The sequence below is a fragment of the Sus scrofa genome, chromosome 16, assembly GCF_054392235.1.
Source record: "Sus scrofa isolate SSC_HxYL_T2T_F1_AM1 chromosome 16, Sscrofa_HxYL_maternal_Yorkshire_Landrace_v2.0, whole genome shotgun sequence".
Classification (NCBI taxonomy): Eukaryota; Metazoa; Chordata; class Mammalia; order Artiodactyla; family Suidae; genus Sus; species Sus scrofa.
The window spans coordinates 50046824-50066115 of record NC_139398.1 but is presented as its reverse complement, the minus strand read 5'-3'; the positions used below and the strand labels follow the sequence as shown (position 1 = coordinate 50066115).

At 38.1% G+C, this 19292-nt stretch overlaps 1 protein-coding gene across 37 annotated transcripts in view; it reads left to right on the top strand.

Annotated features, from left to right (window-relative positions):
• The window catches only part of PDE4D (phosphodiesterase 4D), a 1507422-nt gene that overhangs the window by 1276627 nt on the left and 211503 nt on the right, over positions 1-19292 (top strand). For all 37 annotated transcript variants that reach the window (XM_021076869.2, XM_085002307.1, XM_085002305.1 and 34 more), the window contains one exon: positions 2152-2343. In XM_021076869.2, the coding sequence (XP_020932528.1) occupies positions 2152-2343 (192 nt within the window). The remainder of the gene's footprint in view (positions 1-2151; positions 2344-19292) is intronic.

Genomic DNA, 19292 nt, shown 5'->3' with positions numbered 1-19292 from the left:
GTCCGTAATTTCTCAATGTCCTTTAAGGACCCAATGAATACATCTGTAAAGTGAAAGAATTCTAAGAAAATTTTAAGTTGAAAAACATGTTTATGACTGGCTAAGATAGATTATGAGTTTACCGTTTTCTTTTTTCCTTTTTGTCTTATGTCTTTTTAGGGCCACATCTGCTTCACATGGAGGTTCCCAGGCTAGGGGTCGAATCAGAGCTACAGCTGCCAGCCTACACCACAGCTACGGCAATGCCAGACCTTTAACCCACTGAATGAGGCCGGGGATCGAACCTGCATCTTCATGGATGCTAGTCAGGCTTGTTTCTGCTGAGCTACGATGGAACTCCTTTTTTTTTTTTCTCCACTAGATGGATTGACTTGGAGTCAGAGTTCTACTTTGGTCATAGATTCATAGGTGATTCATGACACATCAAACCCCTGGACAGTCCCTTCTGCTTTGGTCTCCGGTCATCGGATCATAACACTATTTGTTAATAACTCCAGTAAAAAATTTTAAAAATATTTAAAAACTGGGTGATTGAGAGTTTGGATAAAAGTTCTAATGGGGAAAATGTTTATAACAACTGACTTGAATTCATTTGTTTATTTATTCCTTCAACAATTTTTTAGCCACATACCTGCTGGGCTGTCCCTGTCTTTGCTCTCCTCTTATAAGAACACAAAAGAGTTGACTTTATTTTAATATACGGTGTTGATGTTTGACTAGAAAAGCTCTTTGTAGAAAGGTTATCTAGATTATAAAGACTGTGTTGTTAAGAACTGAATGTGGGGTTTTAACCCCAAACTCTAAAATCTGTATTGCTGAGCATCACGCCTTTCATTCATTTGATCATTAACTCACACCGATTAGTAAAGTTTACTAAAGTGCCATGCAAAGTGCCAAGAACACCAGAATCTCCATTCTCAGAGAGCTCAAACTAGGAATGGAGACCAAGTGGTAAGCATGTATAATCCATTGCAAATGCTACCCATAGGGAGTGAAAGAACCCTAGGGGCACAGAGAAAGGGCATCTTGTAAAGCTCTGGGCTCCCAGGGCAGCATTTCAGGTGAAGGCCAAGTCCTCAAGGATGGATACTAATTAGGCAGAGAATTGGAGGGTTGAGTAACTGGGGGGCAGAGATAAGGTAGTGAGAGCCTGAGACAAGGAGAGGGTGGTTCTGTATGGGGGGAGTATGAGTGCCAGATGGAAGAAGAATATTGCAGGCAGAGGTTGGGAAAAGGGTTCATTGTCATTGAGAATAGATTCTTAAGACTCTGTCAGTTCACTAGGAACCATGAGGTTGCGGGCTCGGTCCCTGCCCTTGCTCACTGGGTTAATGATCCGGCGTTGCCGTGAGCTGTGGTGTAGGTTGCAGATGCGGCTCGGATCCTGCGTTGCTGTGGCTGTGGTGTAGGCCAGTGGCTACAGCTCCGATTGGACCCCTAGCCTGGGAACCTCCACATGCCGTGGGAGCGGCCCAAAGAAATAGCAAAAAAGACTCTGTCAGTTCAGCCGAGAAATTTGAACTTTATCCTTGAAGACAGCAGTGAGCTACTGAAAGGTTTTTAAGTGACGAGTTACATAGATGTACACTTTAAGAAGAATCACTCTGGGTATAGGGTGGAAAATAAATCTGAGAGACTAATTTAAAGGCTCTTATAATAATGTAGGTGAGAGTTGATGGAATCCTGAACAATATATTGGGAGTGCAGGGAAGGGGCTACAACAGGAATTCATGTTTGGGTAGACGTAGTGGGGAGTGGAAAAGCCCAGGTTTGCAGAAGCAAGAATATTAGGCATTTAATAGGCATTTATTGAATTGAATCCAAATATTTAGTAAATTACTATGTAAGAGGAATTCTGTACTTGGGAGAACTAGTCTTTACAGAATGGTTCTTTTTTAACCAAACTTGAGTTCAGAGAGACATACGTATTTGTATCTGGTCAGTTAACAGAGGTACTCAACAGCTTGGGAAGACAAACGTAGGACGTCAATACGTTTTTTCCTTTTGTGAGTTTTGGTACTGTCACTTTTTAACAGCAAGTATCAGCTGTAGGTATTCTTGCTGTCAGTTCCTAAATTGGAAATCTCCCTTTACTAAAATCTCAACTTAGAGACGTTCACAGCAATGTCATTTCTTCTCCTTCACTTACAGTTTTGATGTGGACAATGGCACATCTTCGGGACGGAGTCCCTTGGATCCCATGACCAGCCCAGGATCTGGGCTCATTCTCCAAGCAAACTTTGTCCACAGTCAACGCCGGGAGTCCTTCCTGTACCGATCTGACAGCGATTATGACCTCTCGCCAAAGTCTATGTCCCGGAACTCCTCCATTGCCAGTGACATGTAAGTCTAAGGGTGAGCAAAGAAAAGAGGGGGCTCCTACCAAAAAGAGCAAGTCAGTTTATCTCTAGAGCTGATAAAACCAGGGATATTTGACTGTATCCTTCTCTAATTTAAAAAGGATGGCGGCTAAAATTATACAAGCTAGAGAGAAATAGCAGATTGACTTTGGGTACAGTATGACTCTTGATAAGGAACAGTTGATTTCCCAAATAATACACTGTCTGAGAAAAGTGAAAGTCACAGTTTTAATAAACATATTTACACTTGAAACATTAGCCTACATTCATATACGACCTGAGTTTTAGCTATGCAACCATGTGAATATTTTTGAATATTTTGAAAGCTTTAAACTCAAGTCCCTGTGATATTAGAAAGTATGGCACTTTGCCTATATCACAACTGATGTACCATACAGATGTTAGCAGTGGTTTGCCAGATCATTTGAGAGATCTTTGCGGAGGTTTGTCTAAATTAAACCTTTTTTGGAATGTGACTCACTGGAGGCAAGCACCAAAAATATTAGACAGACCTGAATATCGTTTAAGACATGGCACAGCTTGGAAAATGATTAAAACCGATAAGCAGGTTTGCAGATCATATAGCGTCATTAGCTCATTTTCTCAGCACGTTCCAGGCTTGTGTTTACTGCAGTATTCATCAGTTTTCTAGTTTCTGAAGGCTTCTAAATAGGACCTAACTCTCACTCGATACCGGCACTGCCATGTGGTAACTTTACCTCTGAGTAGAGTTAGTGCATCTAGACTTTTCTGCAGTAACCTCACCGTCTTCTCATGACACCACCACCTCAAAAACTCAGGACAGACTGAGTCTTGTAGGAACCATATGATGTTCCTGAGGGACTGGTGCTATTCTCGGTATTCTAATAGGTCATCTAAGTATCCCAGTAGTGCTGTGTGAGATTCTAGAATTGAAATTGTGCTTTCCTCATTTTCACTACCTGTAGTTCTTGGTTGCCATTTATTAATGGTTGTAAAATGATAACACGCTCTTTTCCCTAGGAATGAGCAACTCAAGTACAATCATTTTGATTCAATTTAAAGTCACTCAATCCCCATCGTGTAGTTGTCTTTGTTTAAAAGCACTGCAGGAGATAGAGGAAAACTCTAAGACAGGCTTCTTGATCTCAAATAGCTAGTAATTGCATGAAGTGACAGATCCCAGATCGAATAATTTATGGAAAAGACTTACATATTGTCTCTTAGATATTACTTGTCTCCAAGTTGTTGGAGACAAGCCATAACTTGTCTCCTTATGGCTACAAGCAAAAACATCTCATCACCTACCGCTAATCATACACCATCTTTCAAAAACTGTCCAGTCTACTCTCTTTTTTTTCAACCTGCATTTTTGGCCATTAAAACTTCTGTAATTGTATCTCTCCCCATCCTCCCACCTAATCCCAAGATCTACATCTGTTCTATTTTCTTTTATGTTGTGTTGCCTTATGTTCTGAAATTGATCTTCCATTGATATTGATCTTTGAAAAATCATTGATCAAGTAATATGCATCAGTCTCCCATAAGGTAGAAGGCCTGGTGCCAGTAATTAGAGGAAACACAGGGTGTGTTTTATTCCCTACCTGTCATCATTGCTGTGTTCTCTCTTCCCTCTTGTTCACAGACCTCTTCTCTACCAGCTCTTCTTATCACCCTTAACATAGGTCTGCAAGTATGGCCCCGGGCTCTGCTTTAGAAAACTCTTTTGCATCTAGATTCAGCCATCAGCTTTCATCAGATGACTTACTGCTCAGTACTTCTGGCCCTGCAGCCTCAGTTGAGATCCAGATCTACAGCAGTTAATTGCCTTCTGGAAACCCAGCATTTCCTGTTTTGCTCTTCCTTCACACTCATTAAGTAGCACATATTCGTCATTAATTCATTGTAGTGACGGTGTCCACTCTTCTTCACTCCAAAACAAATTCCTTTTCCCATTGGCACTATTTCTGTGTTATTTTTATCCCACTTTCTTAGATTTGAAATTTAAGACATTTGTTTATTTATTCACACATAATAAAAATACTTAATGAGCAACTATGGTGTATTCCAAGCTTCCAATCTGCACAAGGGTTGGAGTTGGGGGGTGGGGGCAGGGCAGGAAGGATGACATTTTAGACCTTTGTAATAAAATATGGTGAGCATCATCCTTGAATCATTAACAAAACTATGAGTGAAAAGGAGAGGAGAAGGGGAGTTTGCCAGCCAGGTAAAGCCAGGCAAAGGGGGCGATATTTGAAGAATATGGGAGGAGGACAATCATCGCTCAATTAAAGAATGGCAGTGTAGTTGATATGAGCAGGGAAATGGCAAGAGAGAGAGAGAGAGAGAGAGAGAGAGAGAGAGAGAGAATGAGAATATTTGAATACAGCCTATGGGACCTCAGGACCACAGCAGTTTTTAGCTTGGGCCATGTGATCATATTCTTGCTTTTCTTGCTTCTCATTGCTCTGTTGTTGAATAATTGTATAAAGTTAAATGATTGTATAGAGTAAAGAGATATAGATCATGTTAAAAGCCATAGAAACAAAGCAGGCTAAATACAGTGGAGGCTCAGGTCAAGGGACTGGAGGCAGGATAATCACAGGTTGGTCCAGGTGCAAAAGGCCGGAGACTTACAGAAGGGGTGTGTGGGTGTGGGGGTGTGTGTGTGTGTGTGTGTGTGTGTGTGTGTGTGTGTTGGGAAACAGCCAGTGGGCAAGGAGAATTAAAGAGAATGCTGCAGTTTTGACCCCAAACAAGTAAATGAACAGTGATATTGACATGGGAACACAGGTTAGAGAGGAGACAACATAATGATGTAATGCATTTGGCCTTTACATGATGAGGCTAGAACTCTAGGAGAAACGAGACAACAGTTAAAGGACAAGGACAAAGAGTAGAAACAACAGTGCAGAGGATGAGAAGAAATTAGAGAAGAACTAATTACCTTCTATAATTACTAAGATTTGGGTGGCCACTGGGAGAAGTATTTTAGTGGGATGATAGAAGAATGAGTGGAGGAGTGAAGTGAAACTGGAAATATCAGCAAAATTTTTTTCAATTCAGAACACTTAGGCTGAAGGACACAGGTGCTAAATATGAAGCTGTAGTTGCTGACAAAAATATGATCATGAGTTCAAGTAAAGGGACTAACCTCAGAAATACATGGGTAAAATATTTAGAGATTTAATGGCTTATGAGCTCTACTTTTTCACGCAAGTAGAGAGTATAGCCATTGACAGCTGAAGGAGAGAAGGATGGAGCAGCTTAAGAACAGGGGGAAAAGCTTGAAGGAGCCACACTGCAGATCACATAAGAGAGTAGAGAGGGGAAATTAGACAAGAAAAATGCTGAAAAGCCCCATAGATAATAATAAATAACTGAATGGATGAATGACCATGTTGAAAGCCATCTCCTCCAACTTCATCAAAGGTGAAACAACTTGACTTTAGGTAGAGGCCAGGAATAAACTCAGTGGTGAGTTAGTGGACTCTGTTTTACATAGCTATGCATTCTGTTTTCTAAAATTATAGCAAACTGATTTTTTGGCTACCTGTGTGCATCCGTGCATTTTATGAAACACCTACAAATGTTTCACTTTTAAAGAGTGATTTTCTTCCCAAAGTAAACTTACAAGGATGACCTCATTTTTCACTGTACCTATTCAAGAGTTCCTTTATCTGATTGCACTCACAAAGGAATGGCAAATCTAATTAGACCATGATGCAACTCTGTATTTTGTTGAAAAATAATGTCTTCTCTATATTTTGTTGAAAAATAATGTCTTGACATGTTCCAGCTTTCCCATGGCTCCTGGATATTGATATTGGAGCAATAAGATTTTCCTTTAACTGACTCCTGGAAAGCATTCTTTCTACCAGGGAGATTTAAGTTTCTCTGAGAAGCGAGTTGAAGAGAATAAATAACCACTGTTTCAGTCTTCAATCTGATACTACACACATTCACTACATATAAAGGATTATCCCCTCTTTTTATCTGACTTCACTCATGGCCACATGTAAACCTCCACTTTCTTACTGAGTTCATGATTATGCTGGGAAGATTGTATAGTGTCTGTAATTCAAAAGTACTCCATAGGTAATGACTTTATTTTATATTTCAATTGCTTTTGACAATTTTACACTTACCTGATCTAATGAAGATTTCCTGTTGAGAAAACCCCTTAGAAGTCTCAAATGCAGACCTACTAGTGTATGTACCATGTTGGTACAATCCAATGTGTGATCATCTGTTTGAATAAAATGTTTTAGAAAACCGGTAAATGCTCTTTAAATTGAAATATAATTGTTTAATTTGTTGATAAAGTGAGAAGGAAGATAATTACCTCCTATTAAGACAGGATGGCATTATCTTATCTTCTATAAATAGTAATTAGATAGCTGAAGCACAAGAAGAAAATAAGACTAATAATGGTAGTAATAATAATCATAGCATACATTGCATGTGTACATGATTCTTCATTTTTCTAAGTATTTCACATCTGCTCTCTCATTTGATACTTTTCACAGTTCTGTGAATAAGAACATTAGTGTGCCATTTTACAGATACAAGGTCCAAGGTCCTAAGAGCCTAACCATTTTTAAAAATACAACAGGAGGGAGTTCCTGTTGTGGCTCAGTGGGTTAAGAACCCAATTTGTATCCATGAGGATGCAGGTTTGATACCTGGCTTCGCTCAGTGGGTTGAGGATCCCGTGTTGCTTCAAGTTGTGGCTGTGGCATAAGCCAGCAGCTGCAGCTTTGATTCGACCCATAGCCTACGAACTTCTATATGCCACATGCACAGCCGTAAGAAGAAAAAACAAAACAAAACTAAACACTACAAAACATTTTGATCATTTCTAGAAGAACATTATTTGACTAATGCCATTATAAACAAAGTGCTATGAACTATTGCAGTAAAACAGCTGAGAAACAGAAGTACCTGTTGATCAAATTCATTTGACCAAATGAACCTCCTGGCACCATGAAAATTTAGTTTTTAGTTTAAGAATAAAAGAATAGCAGTTACCACTGTGGCTCAGCAGAAACCAGCCTGACTAGTATCCATGAGGATGTGCATTCCATCCTTGGCCTCGCTCAGTGAATCAGGGATCCGGCGTTGCCCTGAGCTGTGGTATAGGTCAAAGACATGGCTTAGATCCCAAGTTGCTGTGGCTATGGCATAAGCCGGCAGCTGTAGCTCGGATTGGACCCCTAGCCTGGGAATTTCCATATGCCATGGGTGCAGCCCTAAAAAGCAAAGTAAAGCAAAGCAAAATAAATAAAATAAAATAAGCTCAAACTGGTCAGAGACGTAATGAAGAAAATATGTAACTGGCTCTTGGGAAATACATACACGTCTATAGACCAAACTCGACATCTAAAAAAATAGCTTGTATGTGGTAGAGAAATTCCTGGCAGCCTCTACTCAGAAGACTATCACATAGCTGGTTAAATGGATCCCCAGTAGCAACTTGATTCTTCATAAGAAATAGGAAAGTCTTTAGGATTAGCACAAGTACCTAAAGAAATAAATCCATGAAATGTAAACTTGAACTACCATTGAGTAAAAAGTATTTTACAAGAGTAGAAACAACTAGGGATTCCTGTCGTGGCTCAGTGGAAATGAATCTGACAAGCATCCATGAGGATGCACGTTTGGTCCCTCATCCCACTTTGTGGGTTAAGGATCCAGTGTTGCCATGAGCTGTGGTGCAGGTCACAGATGGTGGCTCAGATCTGACACGGCTATACCTCCGATTCGACCCCTTGCCTGGAAACCTCATGTGCTGTGGGTACAGCCCTAAAAAGTCACACACACAAAAAGAGTAGAAACAATTAGATAAAAGAAGGTTGCCCAAGTGTTGTCATGAGGAAACATGAATAAAATTACAGAATAAATGGATAATTACATAAAATACATAACTTTTTTCCCCCTTAAATTCTTCAAAATGCATTTAATACTGTTTTGGCTCCTGAATAACAGTTACTTCTGTTGTTGCCCTTCTCCCATATTATAGTGTTATTTGTACTTGCAAATATATAGATATGAGCCTCTGGAAAAATTAACAGGATAATTATCAGCATTATCCTGATAGAATAAATGGAAGACAAAATTTAGTCAAGAAACTATGTTTGTTGCATACAAACTGCCTGTCAAACCATGCCAGTTAATAACATTTTTCAATTTATCTGAATTATGCGCCTCTAGTCCCCATCATCTGCTGAATAAACACCAACACACAGAATCCAAAGATAATCCAAGTGACCCTTTACTCATCCATACATACTGATGCATATGGGGGAGGGCATGGAAGAGGCAGTGAAGAGGAGGTGCGTGGACCCCATGTACCGTAAAAAGCTGGGGCACACTTGCCGGTCTAGCTAATTAGTCCTTGTCACTCCATTGTTCGAGCCTGAGTAGTATCAATGTAGGTGGTCTCTCAGCTAGGGGACCCCACCCCCCATCTCAAATTTCTACCCCTTCTTTAGCAGTGAGCAAATCCCTCACCACCTCTTGATCATTTGTGGCCTCTTCCTATGACTGCTGAGTAGAAGGTGATGTTGATTTTAGTCCTGAGTTTAAAAAAGGAAGAGAGATTTCTTGTATGTCTCTTCATCACTTCTATTAAGGATACACTATTCTTCATTAGTCTTACTAGAGTAGCTCTGAAAATAAAAAGGAAAGACAGGCTGCATTACGAAGAGTCTGGTTCTCTTTCAATCTATATGAAAAGTTGGTAGCCCCATCTAACTAGATTTGTAGATCTTATTAGTACTAATGAGCACCTGTCTACTTGCCATGTGAAAGTCCTCTACCCTTTTCTAAACACAGAAAGGTACCACGGTTAAATAATTCCTTCCCTAATTCCTCAGTTTTCTCAGCTGTAGGCATGTCCTTACCCCTCACTCAATGGTGTTAGAAAAATTAGACTGTGACCTGGGTTCCCACAACCTGTGCTGAGGTTCTCTGGACCACCACTGGGAGCTAACATGGGTGCCAGGGGTATTTTAAATTTCAAGAGAAACACAGAAACATCTGTCAGTTATCTGGAGAAATAACAGCTTGACATCGTTCCCAGTTTCTACTTTAGATCATTACTTTTCTTTCTGTGACATTGTGTATTTGCGAAACTGGGATGTTGACGATTGCTATGATAAGAAGCAAGCATTGCTCAAAAATCACTGTGGACCAGAAAATGAGGCAGACTGTGTCCAAGCTCATTCCCAAGTGAGAAGTTGTGTAGAACTCAACAGGTGCTCAGTTGTGGAGACAAAATCTTCTTAAATAGTTGGGACTAAATTCTTAATAGTTGCCACTATTAGTTATTTCTTTTGACCAATGAGGTGCTGTAAAATAACTGAGATGCTAAGAATGTCATGAATTGAGAAAGTTTGAGAAACTTTCTCAAACACCTCTAGATTAAGGTGTTTATCAATGTCCTTAGGATTGGTGCTAAACAAACCTCTGTGAAAAAAGACATTTTGTTAAGAGAAAGAAAAATATTCAGCAGATTCAACTTTTGCTGAACCATGAACTTCTCGATGAGCTCTAGAGTTGAGAATTTATCCTAGTCTTAACTCTGTTAGGACCCCAGGTAGACAAAATAGTTTATTATTAACAAAAGTAATATTTTGGTAATGAGCCAGATAAACCAGGCTTTTTCTTCTATTCTCTGGGAGGTGGCAAGTTTTTATTATTATTATTATTGTCATTATTGAATATTGATAGGACCTCAAACTCACACTAGCCATTAAATCCCAAGAAGTCTATTAGCAGAATATTCTAAGGTCATTGGCTACTGGAATTTTGCTACTTCTTTTCTTCTTTTCATTTTTTAAAAAAATTTCACTTCTTTTTCCAGTCCCAGGGATTGTTTTATTTCTAGCTCAAAAAAATAGGAGATCCATAAATGGTAAAATAATACTTATAAATTAGGTAAACATGCTTATTCAATTTCTGAATTAAGGAATTAAAAATATCATATTCCTAATCTCATACCCAAAGAATCATAGAAAGGAAGTTCTAATATTCTGACATTTTGAATGACTATATTTGTTAATGTCACAGGGTAAAAACAGTCAATTTTCATGTATTGCTGCAGCATTTTCTTGGGTGCTCCAGTCTTTTAAAATAACAAAATAATTAAGTTATGTGTTCTAATACCTCTTGCTTATCACTGCCAAAGTCATACATCCTGAGGTCTTAGGGGACGTGGAGAAATAAATGTTAATTGTGAAAAGTTCTTTAAAAAATAGAAATAAATTTTAAAAAAGGAGTTCCTGTCGTGGCTTAGTTGATTAAGAACCTGACTAGTAACCATGAGGACACAGGTTCAATCCCTGGCCTCGCTCAGTGGACTAAGGATCTGGTGTTGCCACGAGCTGAGGTGTAGGTTGCAGACGTGGCTCAGATCCTGCGTTGCTGTGGCTTTGGTGTAGATGTGGAGCTGTAGCTCTGATTTGAATCCCAGCCCCTAGCCTGGGGATTTTCACATGCTGCAAGTGCAGCCCTAAAAAAAAAGTTCTTAAAGCAGAGGGAAAAATAAATGGATATTGACCTAATATGTTAGAAATTCATTATTTTCATGCTAAGACTACTGAAATTCTGTTGCATCTTTAGGAGAGTTTGCCCTAATATTTAGCATCAAATTTTCTTTCCTGAATTTCCTTAATACTTCATAGAGTGTTTGGACTCCAGTTTTAACTGAGAAAAAAAGAAAAACAAAGCGGAAAAAGAGTCACCTGAGTGTTCCCCAGCTCCTATACTCAATGAGAAAAATGTAGTGTGCAAATGAGCTGTTTCACCTTGTAAATGATTGACCATGTGGTTATGCTTTACCTCAGACTTAATACTTTACAAAGGGTAACATCTACTTTTTAAAAATGTGGGAGATTGGTAGCTTAATAATAAAAGTGATTACACCACAATTTTATGAGGTATCAAATCCCTGCTAGAGGGCAAACTCAAACCAACCTTGGTCAAGGAGAACTGCCTTACTTTTCAGTGTATACAAAGAACATAATCTGAGAGCAAAGTATGAATAAAATTAATTATCTGACTAAAATTAGGAAAGTTTAAAAACCATCTTCAATGAAGAAGGCTAGCACAGTAACCTACATAGTGCTGTTAGTGCAATGTGGCCTTAGATGAATGAACCAAGTTGAAAATTTGGGGTTCCTCCTGCTTCTTCCTTGACAGATGGCCATTACATAAGGGATTCTAGTTCTATCAATTACAGATACTGTGCCTGGGTGCTCTCAATTACTCTTCTATCCCAGTATTTTTTCCTGTATGTATTAAAGAAGACAGAAATCAAAACCATGCTCTAGCATTACAAAATGAAAATTTTCAGAACTTTAAATCCTGATAGGGGGTGGTGGGAATGTGGCGGGTGGTGATAGGTCAGGACAAAGAAGAAAGTTGCTTTCTAATGCAGGTAACCAACCTATGTCTTCTCCCACATTCTAAGTGAGTGTATTCATTGGCTGCATTTTCAGATGAGAGTGTCATGCTTTTACTCATTCTACAAATATTGATAGGACCTACTTCATGTCTGGGTACTGTTTGAAGACACTATAGACCCATGAAAACAGGGCAAAAAATTTTTTTGCATCATACAGTCTTGTGATTTAAAAAATAATAATTCTAGGAGTTCCTGTCATGGCTCAGTGGTAACAAACCCGACTAGTATACATGAGGATGTCGGTTTGATCCCTGGCCTCGCTCATTGGGTTAAGGATCTAGCTTTACCATGAGCTGAGGTGTAGTTCACAGACATGGCTCAGATCCCATGTTCATGTGGCTATGATGCAGGCCAGCAGCTGTAGCTCCAATTTGACCCCTAGCCTGGGAACTTCCATATGCCACAGGTGCAGCCCTAAAACATTAAAAAAAAGAAAAAAAATTCTGCGTCCTTACCCAGATAGAAAAGGAGACTTAACCCATTAATATTCAGATTCCTATATAATATCTTTTTCTACGTATACATCAATCACATGAAATATTTAGTTTGCTTATCAGACTTAGATCCTTAGTGAATTGTTCTCAATTCCTTCTGTACAGTTTCCTGAGCCACATAGGAAAAATAATCACACTACTAGAACATTCATGCGACGTGCTTCTTGATATAAGATATATGAGGGGTTATTAGCAAATCATCCTAAGTCCTTGTAAGATGAAACATTTGAGGATATGCTATTACAAATGTGAAGAAAGAGAATCTTCAATCAGACCTCTGGTTTGTCTTCAGAAAAGCCAAGTCAGTACTGTTGAACACTGGGCTTTGCTCTCAGATTCCTGGCACTTTGTAGCTGAGGTGAGATCTGCAGAAGAAACATCCCCGGTTATTCCATCTGCCTATTGTGCTTTCTCTCAGGCTTTGTGTCAGCTTCCTGACACAGGGTGTTTCTTAACCTTGGACTGACTACTGGATAGTTATGTGTAGATATATGTAAGGCATCGATTCTTACAACCTCTCAATAGAAGTAGAGGAGTTAAACGCAGAAAAAGGACAACTCTGTGCATCACTGCACATCTGGGAGGCTGTCCTGTCATAGGAAATCACTGAAGCAGTTCAGTGCATGATGTTGTCTGCTAGTAAATATTATAAATGGCCCTAAGACCAAGTCTTTTTTCTCTGTTTCTCTGAATAGCGGGGCTACATGCACATCCCGTGTCTCTGTGTCTCAACATGTTTTCTTCCTTTGGGACGTAGAGTCAGGCTGAATTTATTCTATCTACCAGGGCCAGTTTGGTTTTGTTCGGCTGGTTATTTTTTGTTCCTTTATTATTTATTTAGGCTGAATTTATTCTGTCTACCAGGCCAGTTTGGTTTGTTTGGCTGGTTATTTTTTGTTCCTTTTTTTGGTTTTTGTTTCTCTGCCAGAAAAATCAGAAAACAAGAATTACGGTTTATGCATTATCCAAAGGTTCCAGTGGTGATTTTTTTAAAGTGCAATAAAGTAAAACTTTCATCCAATCTCTTATTTTTCAATTATGAGTTTTTGCTGTTGTTGTTGTTTTTGTTTGTTTTGTTTTTTTGTTTTTGTTTTTTTTTTTCAGAAGCTAAAAAAGAAGGCACTAAGAATTCTTTTACGTAAAATCATGGAGTTAATTCCATGTGTTGACCTGACAGCACACTCTTGTTTTATGCCATTTCTTTTCTTTTCTTTTCTTTTTTTGTCTTTATTTTTTTTAGAGCCACACCCGCAGCATGTGGAAGTTCCCATGCTAGAGGTCTAATCAGCTGTAGGCGCTAGCCTACACCACAGCCACAGCAACGCCAGATCTGAGCCATGTCTGGGACCTACACCACGCTCACGGCAACGCCAGATCCTTAATCCACTGAGTGAGGCCAGGGATCGAACCCACAACCTCATGGTTCCTAGTCAGATTCGTTTCCACTGTGCCACGACAGGAACTCCTGTTTTATGCTGTTTCATGTGCATTATTTATCTTAAATACATTGTTTCCATTCATTTACCCCACCTGCTATAGAGATTAGGTAAAATTTCCTACCTGTTTCACTATTTTTTGGTGTTTTGTTTGTTTGTCTGCTCTGCATTGGTTTAAAGGTGGCCCATCTTGTACTTTTTATCCAGGAAAGCAACCTGATGTTTCCCAGACAGACAACTTGTATATAACCCAGCTCTCCAAACACAGGAGCACTTTGAATATGGTAAAAGTATACCTCAAAGGTTTATGAACAGACCTCACAGTCATCAGTTCAAGTTCAAGATATTCACAAAGACTACCATGTTTTATCCTCTCTGGCTCTCAGCTTTGATAGACTCTTTGGGGAGTGATGCAGATAGATAGGGGTACATTCTTAAAATCGCCTGACATCTGTATAATCTTTGTACTTAACATAGGATTCTCCCATGAAGTTTAGAACTTGATCCTCAAAACAGTCATGTAAGGAAACAAGGGAAAATATCATTAGCTCAGACTTACATATCACAAAATTCTGCTCAGAAATGCCATGTCTTGCACGCACTCACCCACACACATGCATGTGTGCGTGCACATACACGTCATGAGTTAGAATCCAGGTATCTTGACCCTGAACATAATGATTTTGACCAACAGCTGCTGCCAGACAATGCCTTTGGCATTTGCTGGCAGGTATAATACCCTCTGGATGAGAATATAATAATAGCAGTTATACTAAAATCTTTATTCCCCTTTCAGGAGTGGAGAATCCTGATGGGCTTCTAAGCAAATCTTTCCTCTTATGAGGAAGAGCAAAAATTGTCTTTGCCAAACAATCAAGAATTGTTGTTCCATTAATATAGCAATGCTCTTTTGCTCTCAAGCTTAGAGTAGTTTTTTGTTTGTTTGTTTGTTTTTCCAGTTATTCAAAACATTGTCTTCTCTTATTACTGAAGTTTTGAAAGATTGCTCAAGAGGTGCACTGGTCAAGATGATAGCCACTAATCACTGATGACTCTCGATTTAAATCAATTAACATTAAATAAAGGTAGTATCCAGTTCCTCAGCTGCACTAGCCATATTTCCAGTGCTAAGTAGCCACTGTGGCTAGTGCAAACTGAACTGGACGGCACAGAGAGTGATATTTCCATCACTGCAGAAACTTCTGTTGGACTGTACTGAGTCTAGAATATGTACTTCTGTGGAGCTTCAGAATAGTCTGAATCCACTTGTGTGTAGAAAGCAACAACATGGTGCAGTGGAAGTGTGACAGTATGTAAAGTCTGGGTTTAAATCCAGCTCTGCTGCTCTTTTCCAATGCCCTGGGATTTTATTATTCAATAAGACTTCAAAAACCATCTCAGCGACTGAGCCAGCATTACTAACTCCCTACTTTTCCAGATAAAGGACTTTAGTTAATAGAGAAATTCCCCCCATTGATATACACACTCATTTTCTTTTTCAAAGGCATTTCGTTTCCATTTTTTAAAAAGGTGTATTCTCAGAATAAAGGAGAGTTTTTCAAAGGAATGTGGTTAACTTTTTTTTTAAAATAAGACTTAAAAAAAATTCACTCTAAAGTTTGTGTTTATTCTCACCCTCACAAAGAGCAATGAGCATTCTGTTGGGTGAGCACCAGGTCTCAGCGTGGCATTTGGAAACCACTGAACTCTGCCACTTGCCAAGGGCATGACTGCCAATGAGTTACTTAAGTTCTCAGAACCGAGTTCCTTATCTTGAGAGGGAACATGAGCATCCATTTACCGCAGAGGCATCAGAATTAAATACCACGTGTCAGTCGGGCAGGGTCTCGTACGTAGTAGGCATGCAGAAAATGTACTGCGCTCATTCCTCTCCGTTTGATCACACCCTTCCTTTTAATCTACTGAATCATTTGATACCATGCAAATCTTGAAAAATTGTTGGACTAGCTACCCATAAATTTTTTCCCTGGGAGCCCATCCTGGAGAAAAACCAAGAGTGCAGGGCCACTGACGTTAGGAACGGGCCAAAGAAGATAAACTGGGAAAGAAGAACCTGTTCCTAGAACACAGAGTGAGGGCACTTGTGAAAGCTTGCTGTGTGTGCAGCCCTCTCCCCATCCTCCTCCCTCCTGGAAGTCAGCCATCAAAGTTTTGTGATGACAATTTGTGACATCAGCACTCTTGATGGGATCCCTTTATTGTATTGGCTTTTATAAAACAAAATAAATATGCTGAGTGAGTGCGTCCCTACATGTGCAAAACACTTTTATCATTTTAGAAAAGGAAAATCTGTTGCTATATAATTCTGAAAAGAGATTGTCTTTCATGCCATCATTTAACAAATTTGAGGTCATTTATTGACTTCATGAACATTCTCTAGTGAAACCTAAATTTTTGTTTTATGACAAAGCGGAGATTACACTTCAGACTAGAGAATTTTTGCTTATGTTTCATTAGCTCCAATTTCACTTACCTCATCTTCAGTGCGTGTAAGATGAGCATACAAGGGCCCCAAATAGAGGGGTTTTGATTTAGGAATGTTTGGGGGCAAATATCAGGCCTTCATTTTTAAAGCATGAATAAGGAGTGAGCAAATGATTTAAGTGTCAGAAGACCAAATAACTTCTTAGGTCATGTTCTATGATATATTTTCATTTTTTAACTTTTTAGGACTTTACTTTGGATAGCACTTCTAGTTTCACAGCCAAATTAAGAGGAAGGTACATAGATGTCCCATATACTTTCTGCCCCCATACCAGGGTGCAACATCTATTACAATTGATGAACCTGCATTGACGTATTATGTTTTCTTAATCTTATGAAATACACCTTAAAATGTAATGTATGCAAGGCAGATGTTCTTTGAAGGGTTTTTCCATTGAGTATTATAGGCTAAATAATACAGTAAATTCTCTTTATGCTGATAAAGATGGTGGTGGGGTTCCCCCCACAATAACTTTTCCCCTCCTCATTTGAAATACAGAGGCAGAAAGTCAAAATGCTTCCCCTAGAATTACACTCACATGCACACAGCAAGCATAAATACATTTACACATAGATATTTACATACATGTGCATATGCACAGAGGCATTTATTAAATATGACATGCTTGCAATCTTACTACAGTCTGAGTATGGACATATGATATTGAATTATCAGCCAAAACTATCACCTGGGTAGCAAACAAAAACTTATTTTATTTCACTTAATTTATTATTTTAGGAAAGAAGGACATGAAAATCAGTAGGGGGGTAGGGATTTTTTTGTTTTTCTAAGTCATTTGGGTAATTTTTTTGGTTTTTATTTCTTTTGCATTTATATGAGACTCTTCCATTTATTGTTTTTTTGGTACCTATCACCTTCATGAAATGGAAAATGTACTAGAGATTGAGCAGTGTTTTGGATGTGCTTTTGGCATCGATAAACACTGTTATAGATGCAGAACTGCCATGTTTAAGCACAGACCCACCAGAGTCATGTTGCCTAAATTTGAATCCCGGCCTCATCATACCATGGGCATATGACTTTTTGGGGGTACTTCTTAGGTCTTTCATTCCTCATCTAAAAAAAAATTTTTTTATAGGAGATAACCAATGTAGTGTGTTTTCCACAGTGCATGAATCGTAGTAATTGGTTGGTAAATATTAGTTATCATTATGGTTTTATAATCATCATAATCACTTGAAATTATTACCATTATTATCAGTTTGCTGGATATGTATACTCTGAATTTTTAAAATAATTATATTGAAAGCCCATTTAAGAAATAAAAAAATAATAGAAAGGGCCCATTACCATATTAAAATATTGAAAGGATCCCCAGTATAGGAATCAATAAAACACCGAGTGACTTTGCTGGGCATCAGGGAAAGAGATGTCAGGACATGTTACTACTCAAATCTATTAGGAAATTGCAATTCAAGGTGAAAGAAAGGGTTAAAGATACATAAGCTAAGCTGTTTCTTCGTAACATTAAGAAGATGGATGACCTCATTGACCTCTTTTTATAGACTAGGTATTAGCTTACCTGTCTGTTAAAACTGAGAAAAGGGCTGTAATTTGGTTTCTCCTTTTGGTGCTAGTATGGAATGTAAATACAAAGGTGATCTTCAAGTGAGGACAAACATTACAACTTGATGACTGATAACTGTAGTTAGCGTTATCAAAAAACCATCAAAACTGTGTATACAGACATGCACAAATGGCCTGGAGTTTGATATTGAAAATTTTCCAATTGGAAGATACTACCATACACAATACTGGATGGCTTTAATTTTGATTTATATTAAGTTACATTGTTTTTAGTTCTTAATAAATGTTGCTGGACATTCTTGCCAAAATGCAGGTTTTGGTAGTTGTAATTCTAACTGCAGGACTGAGATTTTGTGTAAAATGGATTACATTAATTCTAAGCGGTAATAGTGTCGTAGGGGAGAATCACCTTCAGGTGTGGCTGAGGTGGACTTTGTTTTATAAGAACTTCAGTCCCTGGGGTCCCATAAATGGAGGTAAAACTTAATTTTTTTCGACCTCCAGTGGAGCAAGTTCTAAACTAACAGACTAAGCAATGCAGAGAAGCTCTTTCCTTGGGTGAATCTGATACCAGTGAAGCAAAGTTTTTCATTTGCTGATTTGTTTTAGCAGTATATTGTCTACTAGGAGTTTATGGAAATCATAATACCTCCTTCATTAGTAACTTTAAAAGGGTCATTATATTCTTAAATGTGACATTTAGTACGGCTCAAAGCAATTATAACATTATTATTTTGGAAAAACAAATCATTAAAAATCATACCTATGGAAAAATGTATTTTCGTTTCACAAAATGTACTTGGTACCCAAGTTTTCCAGAATACTTTTATTGTCTAAAACCATAGTTTCATGATTTTAATTGAAAAAAGGGTAGCCACACTATGCTATATACCTGAAACTGATATAATATTGTAAGTCAGCTTTACTTCAAATTTTAAAATGGTAGCAAGATAAAATATGCAACATCCCCATGAATTTAGTACCCAATGAACTCAAATTTCCTGTGTAGTGTTTTAATATTTAGCTTTGTTTTATGAGCATTTTGTCAAAATAAGCATGTTTGTTTTACTAGGCTGTTTTTATTTATTTATTTATTTTTAGGATGTTTTTAAAAGAATGAATAAAATGAACTTAAATTTATATGATTATTTAAAATTTTAAATTTAAAAATAGATTAGAACTTACCTTTTAAAATGTTTGGATGGACATCTACTTGAAAATTTTAGAAATACCTAAACATAGGCTACAGTTGTTAGAAATTATTTAAAAGTGGAAAGGCATATAAAATTTATCATGATTCAATATATTTATTTTAAAAGCAAGATGTAAAATGGAATATAGGCTATGATTCTAATTGTGTAAAAAATCATATACTCCATAAAAATCATATGTAACATACATATGGTCACATACATCCAGAAAGAAAATGTTATCAATAGTTTTCTTTGCATGGCTCAAAGTTTTTCCTATTTCCCAAAGTTTCTATAGTTAATATGTGTT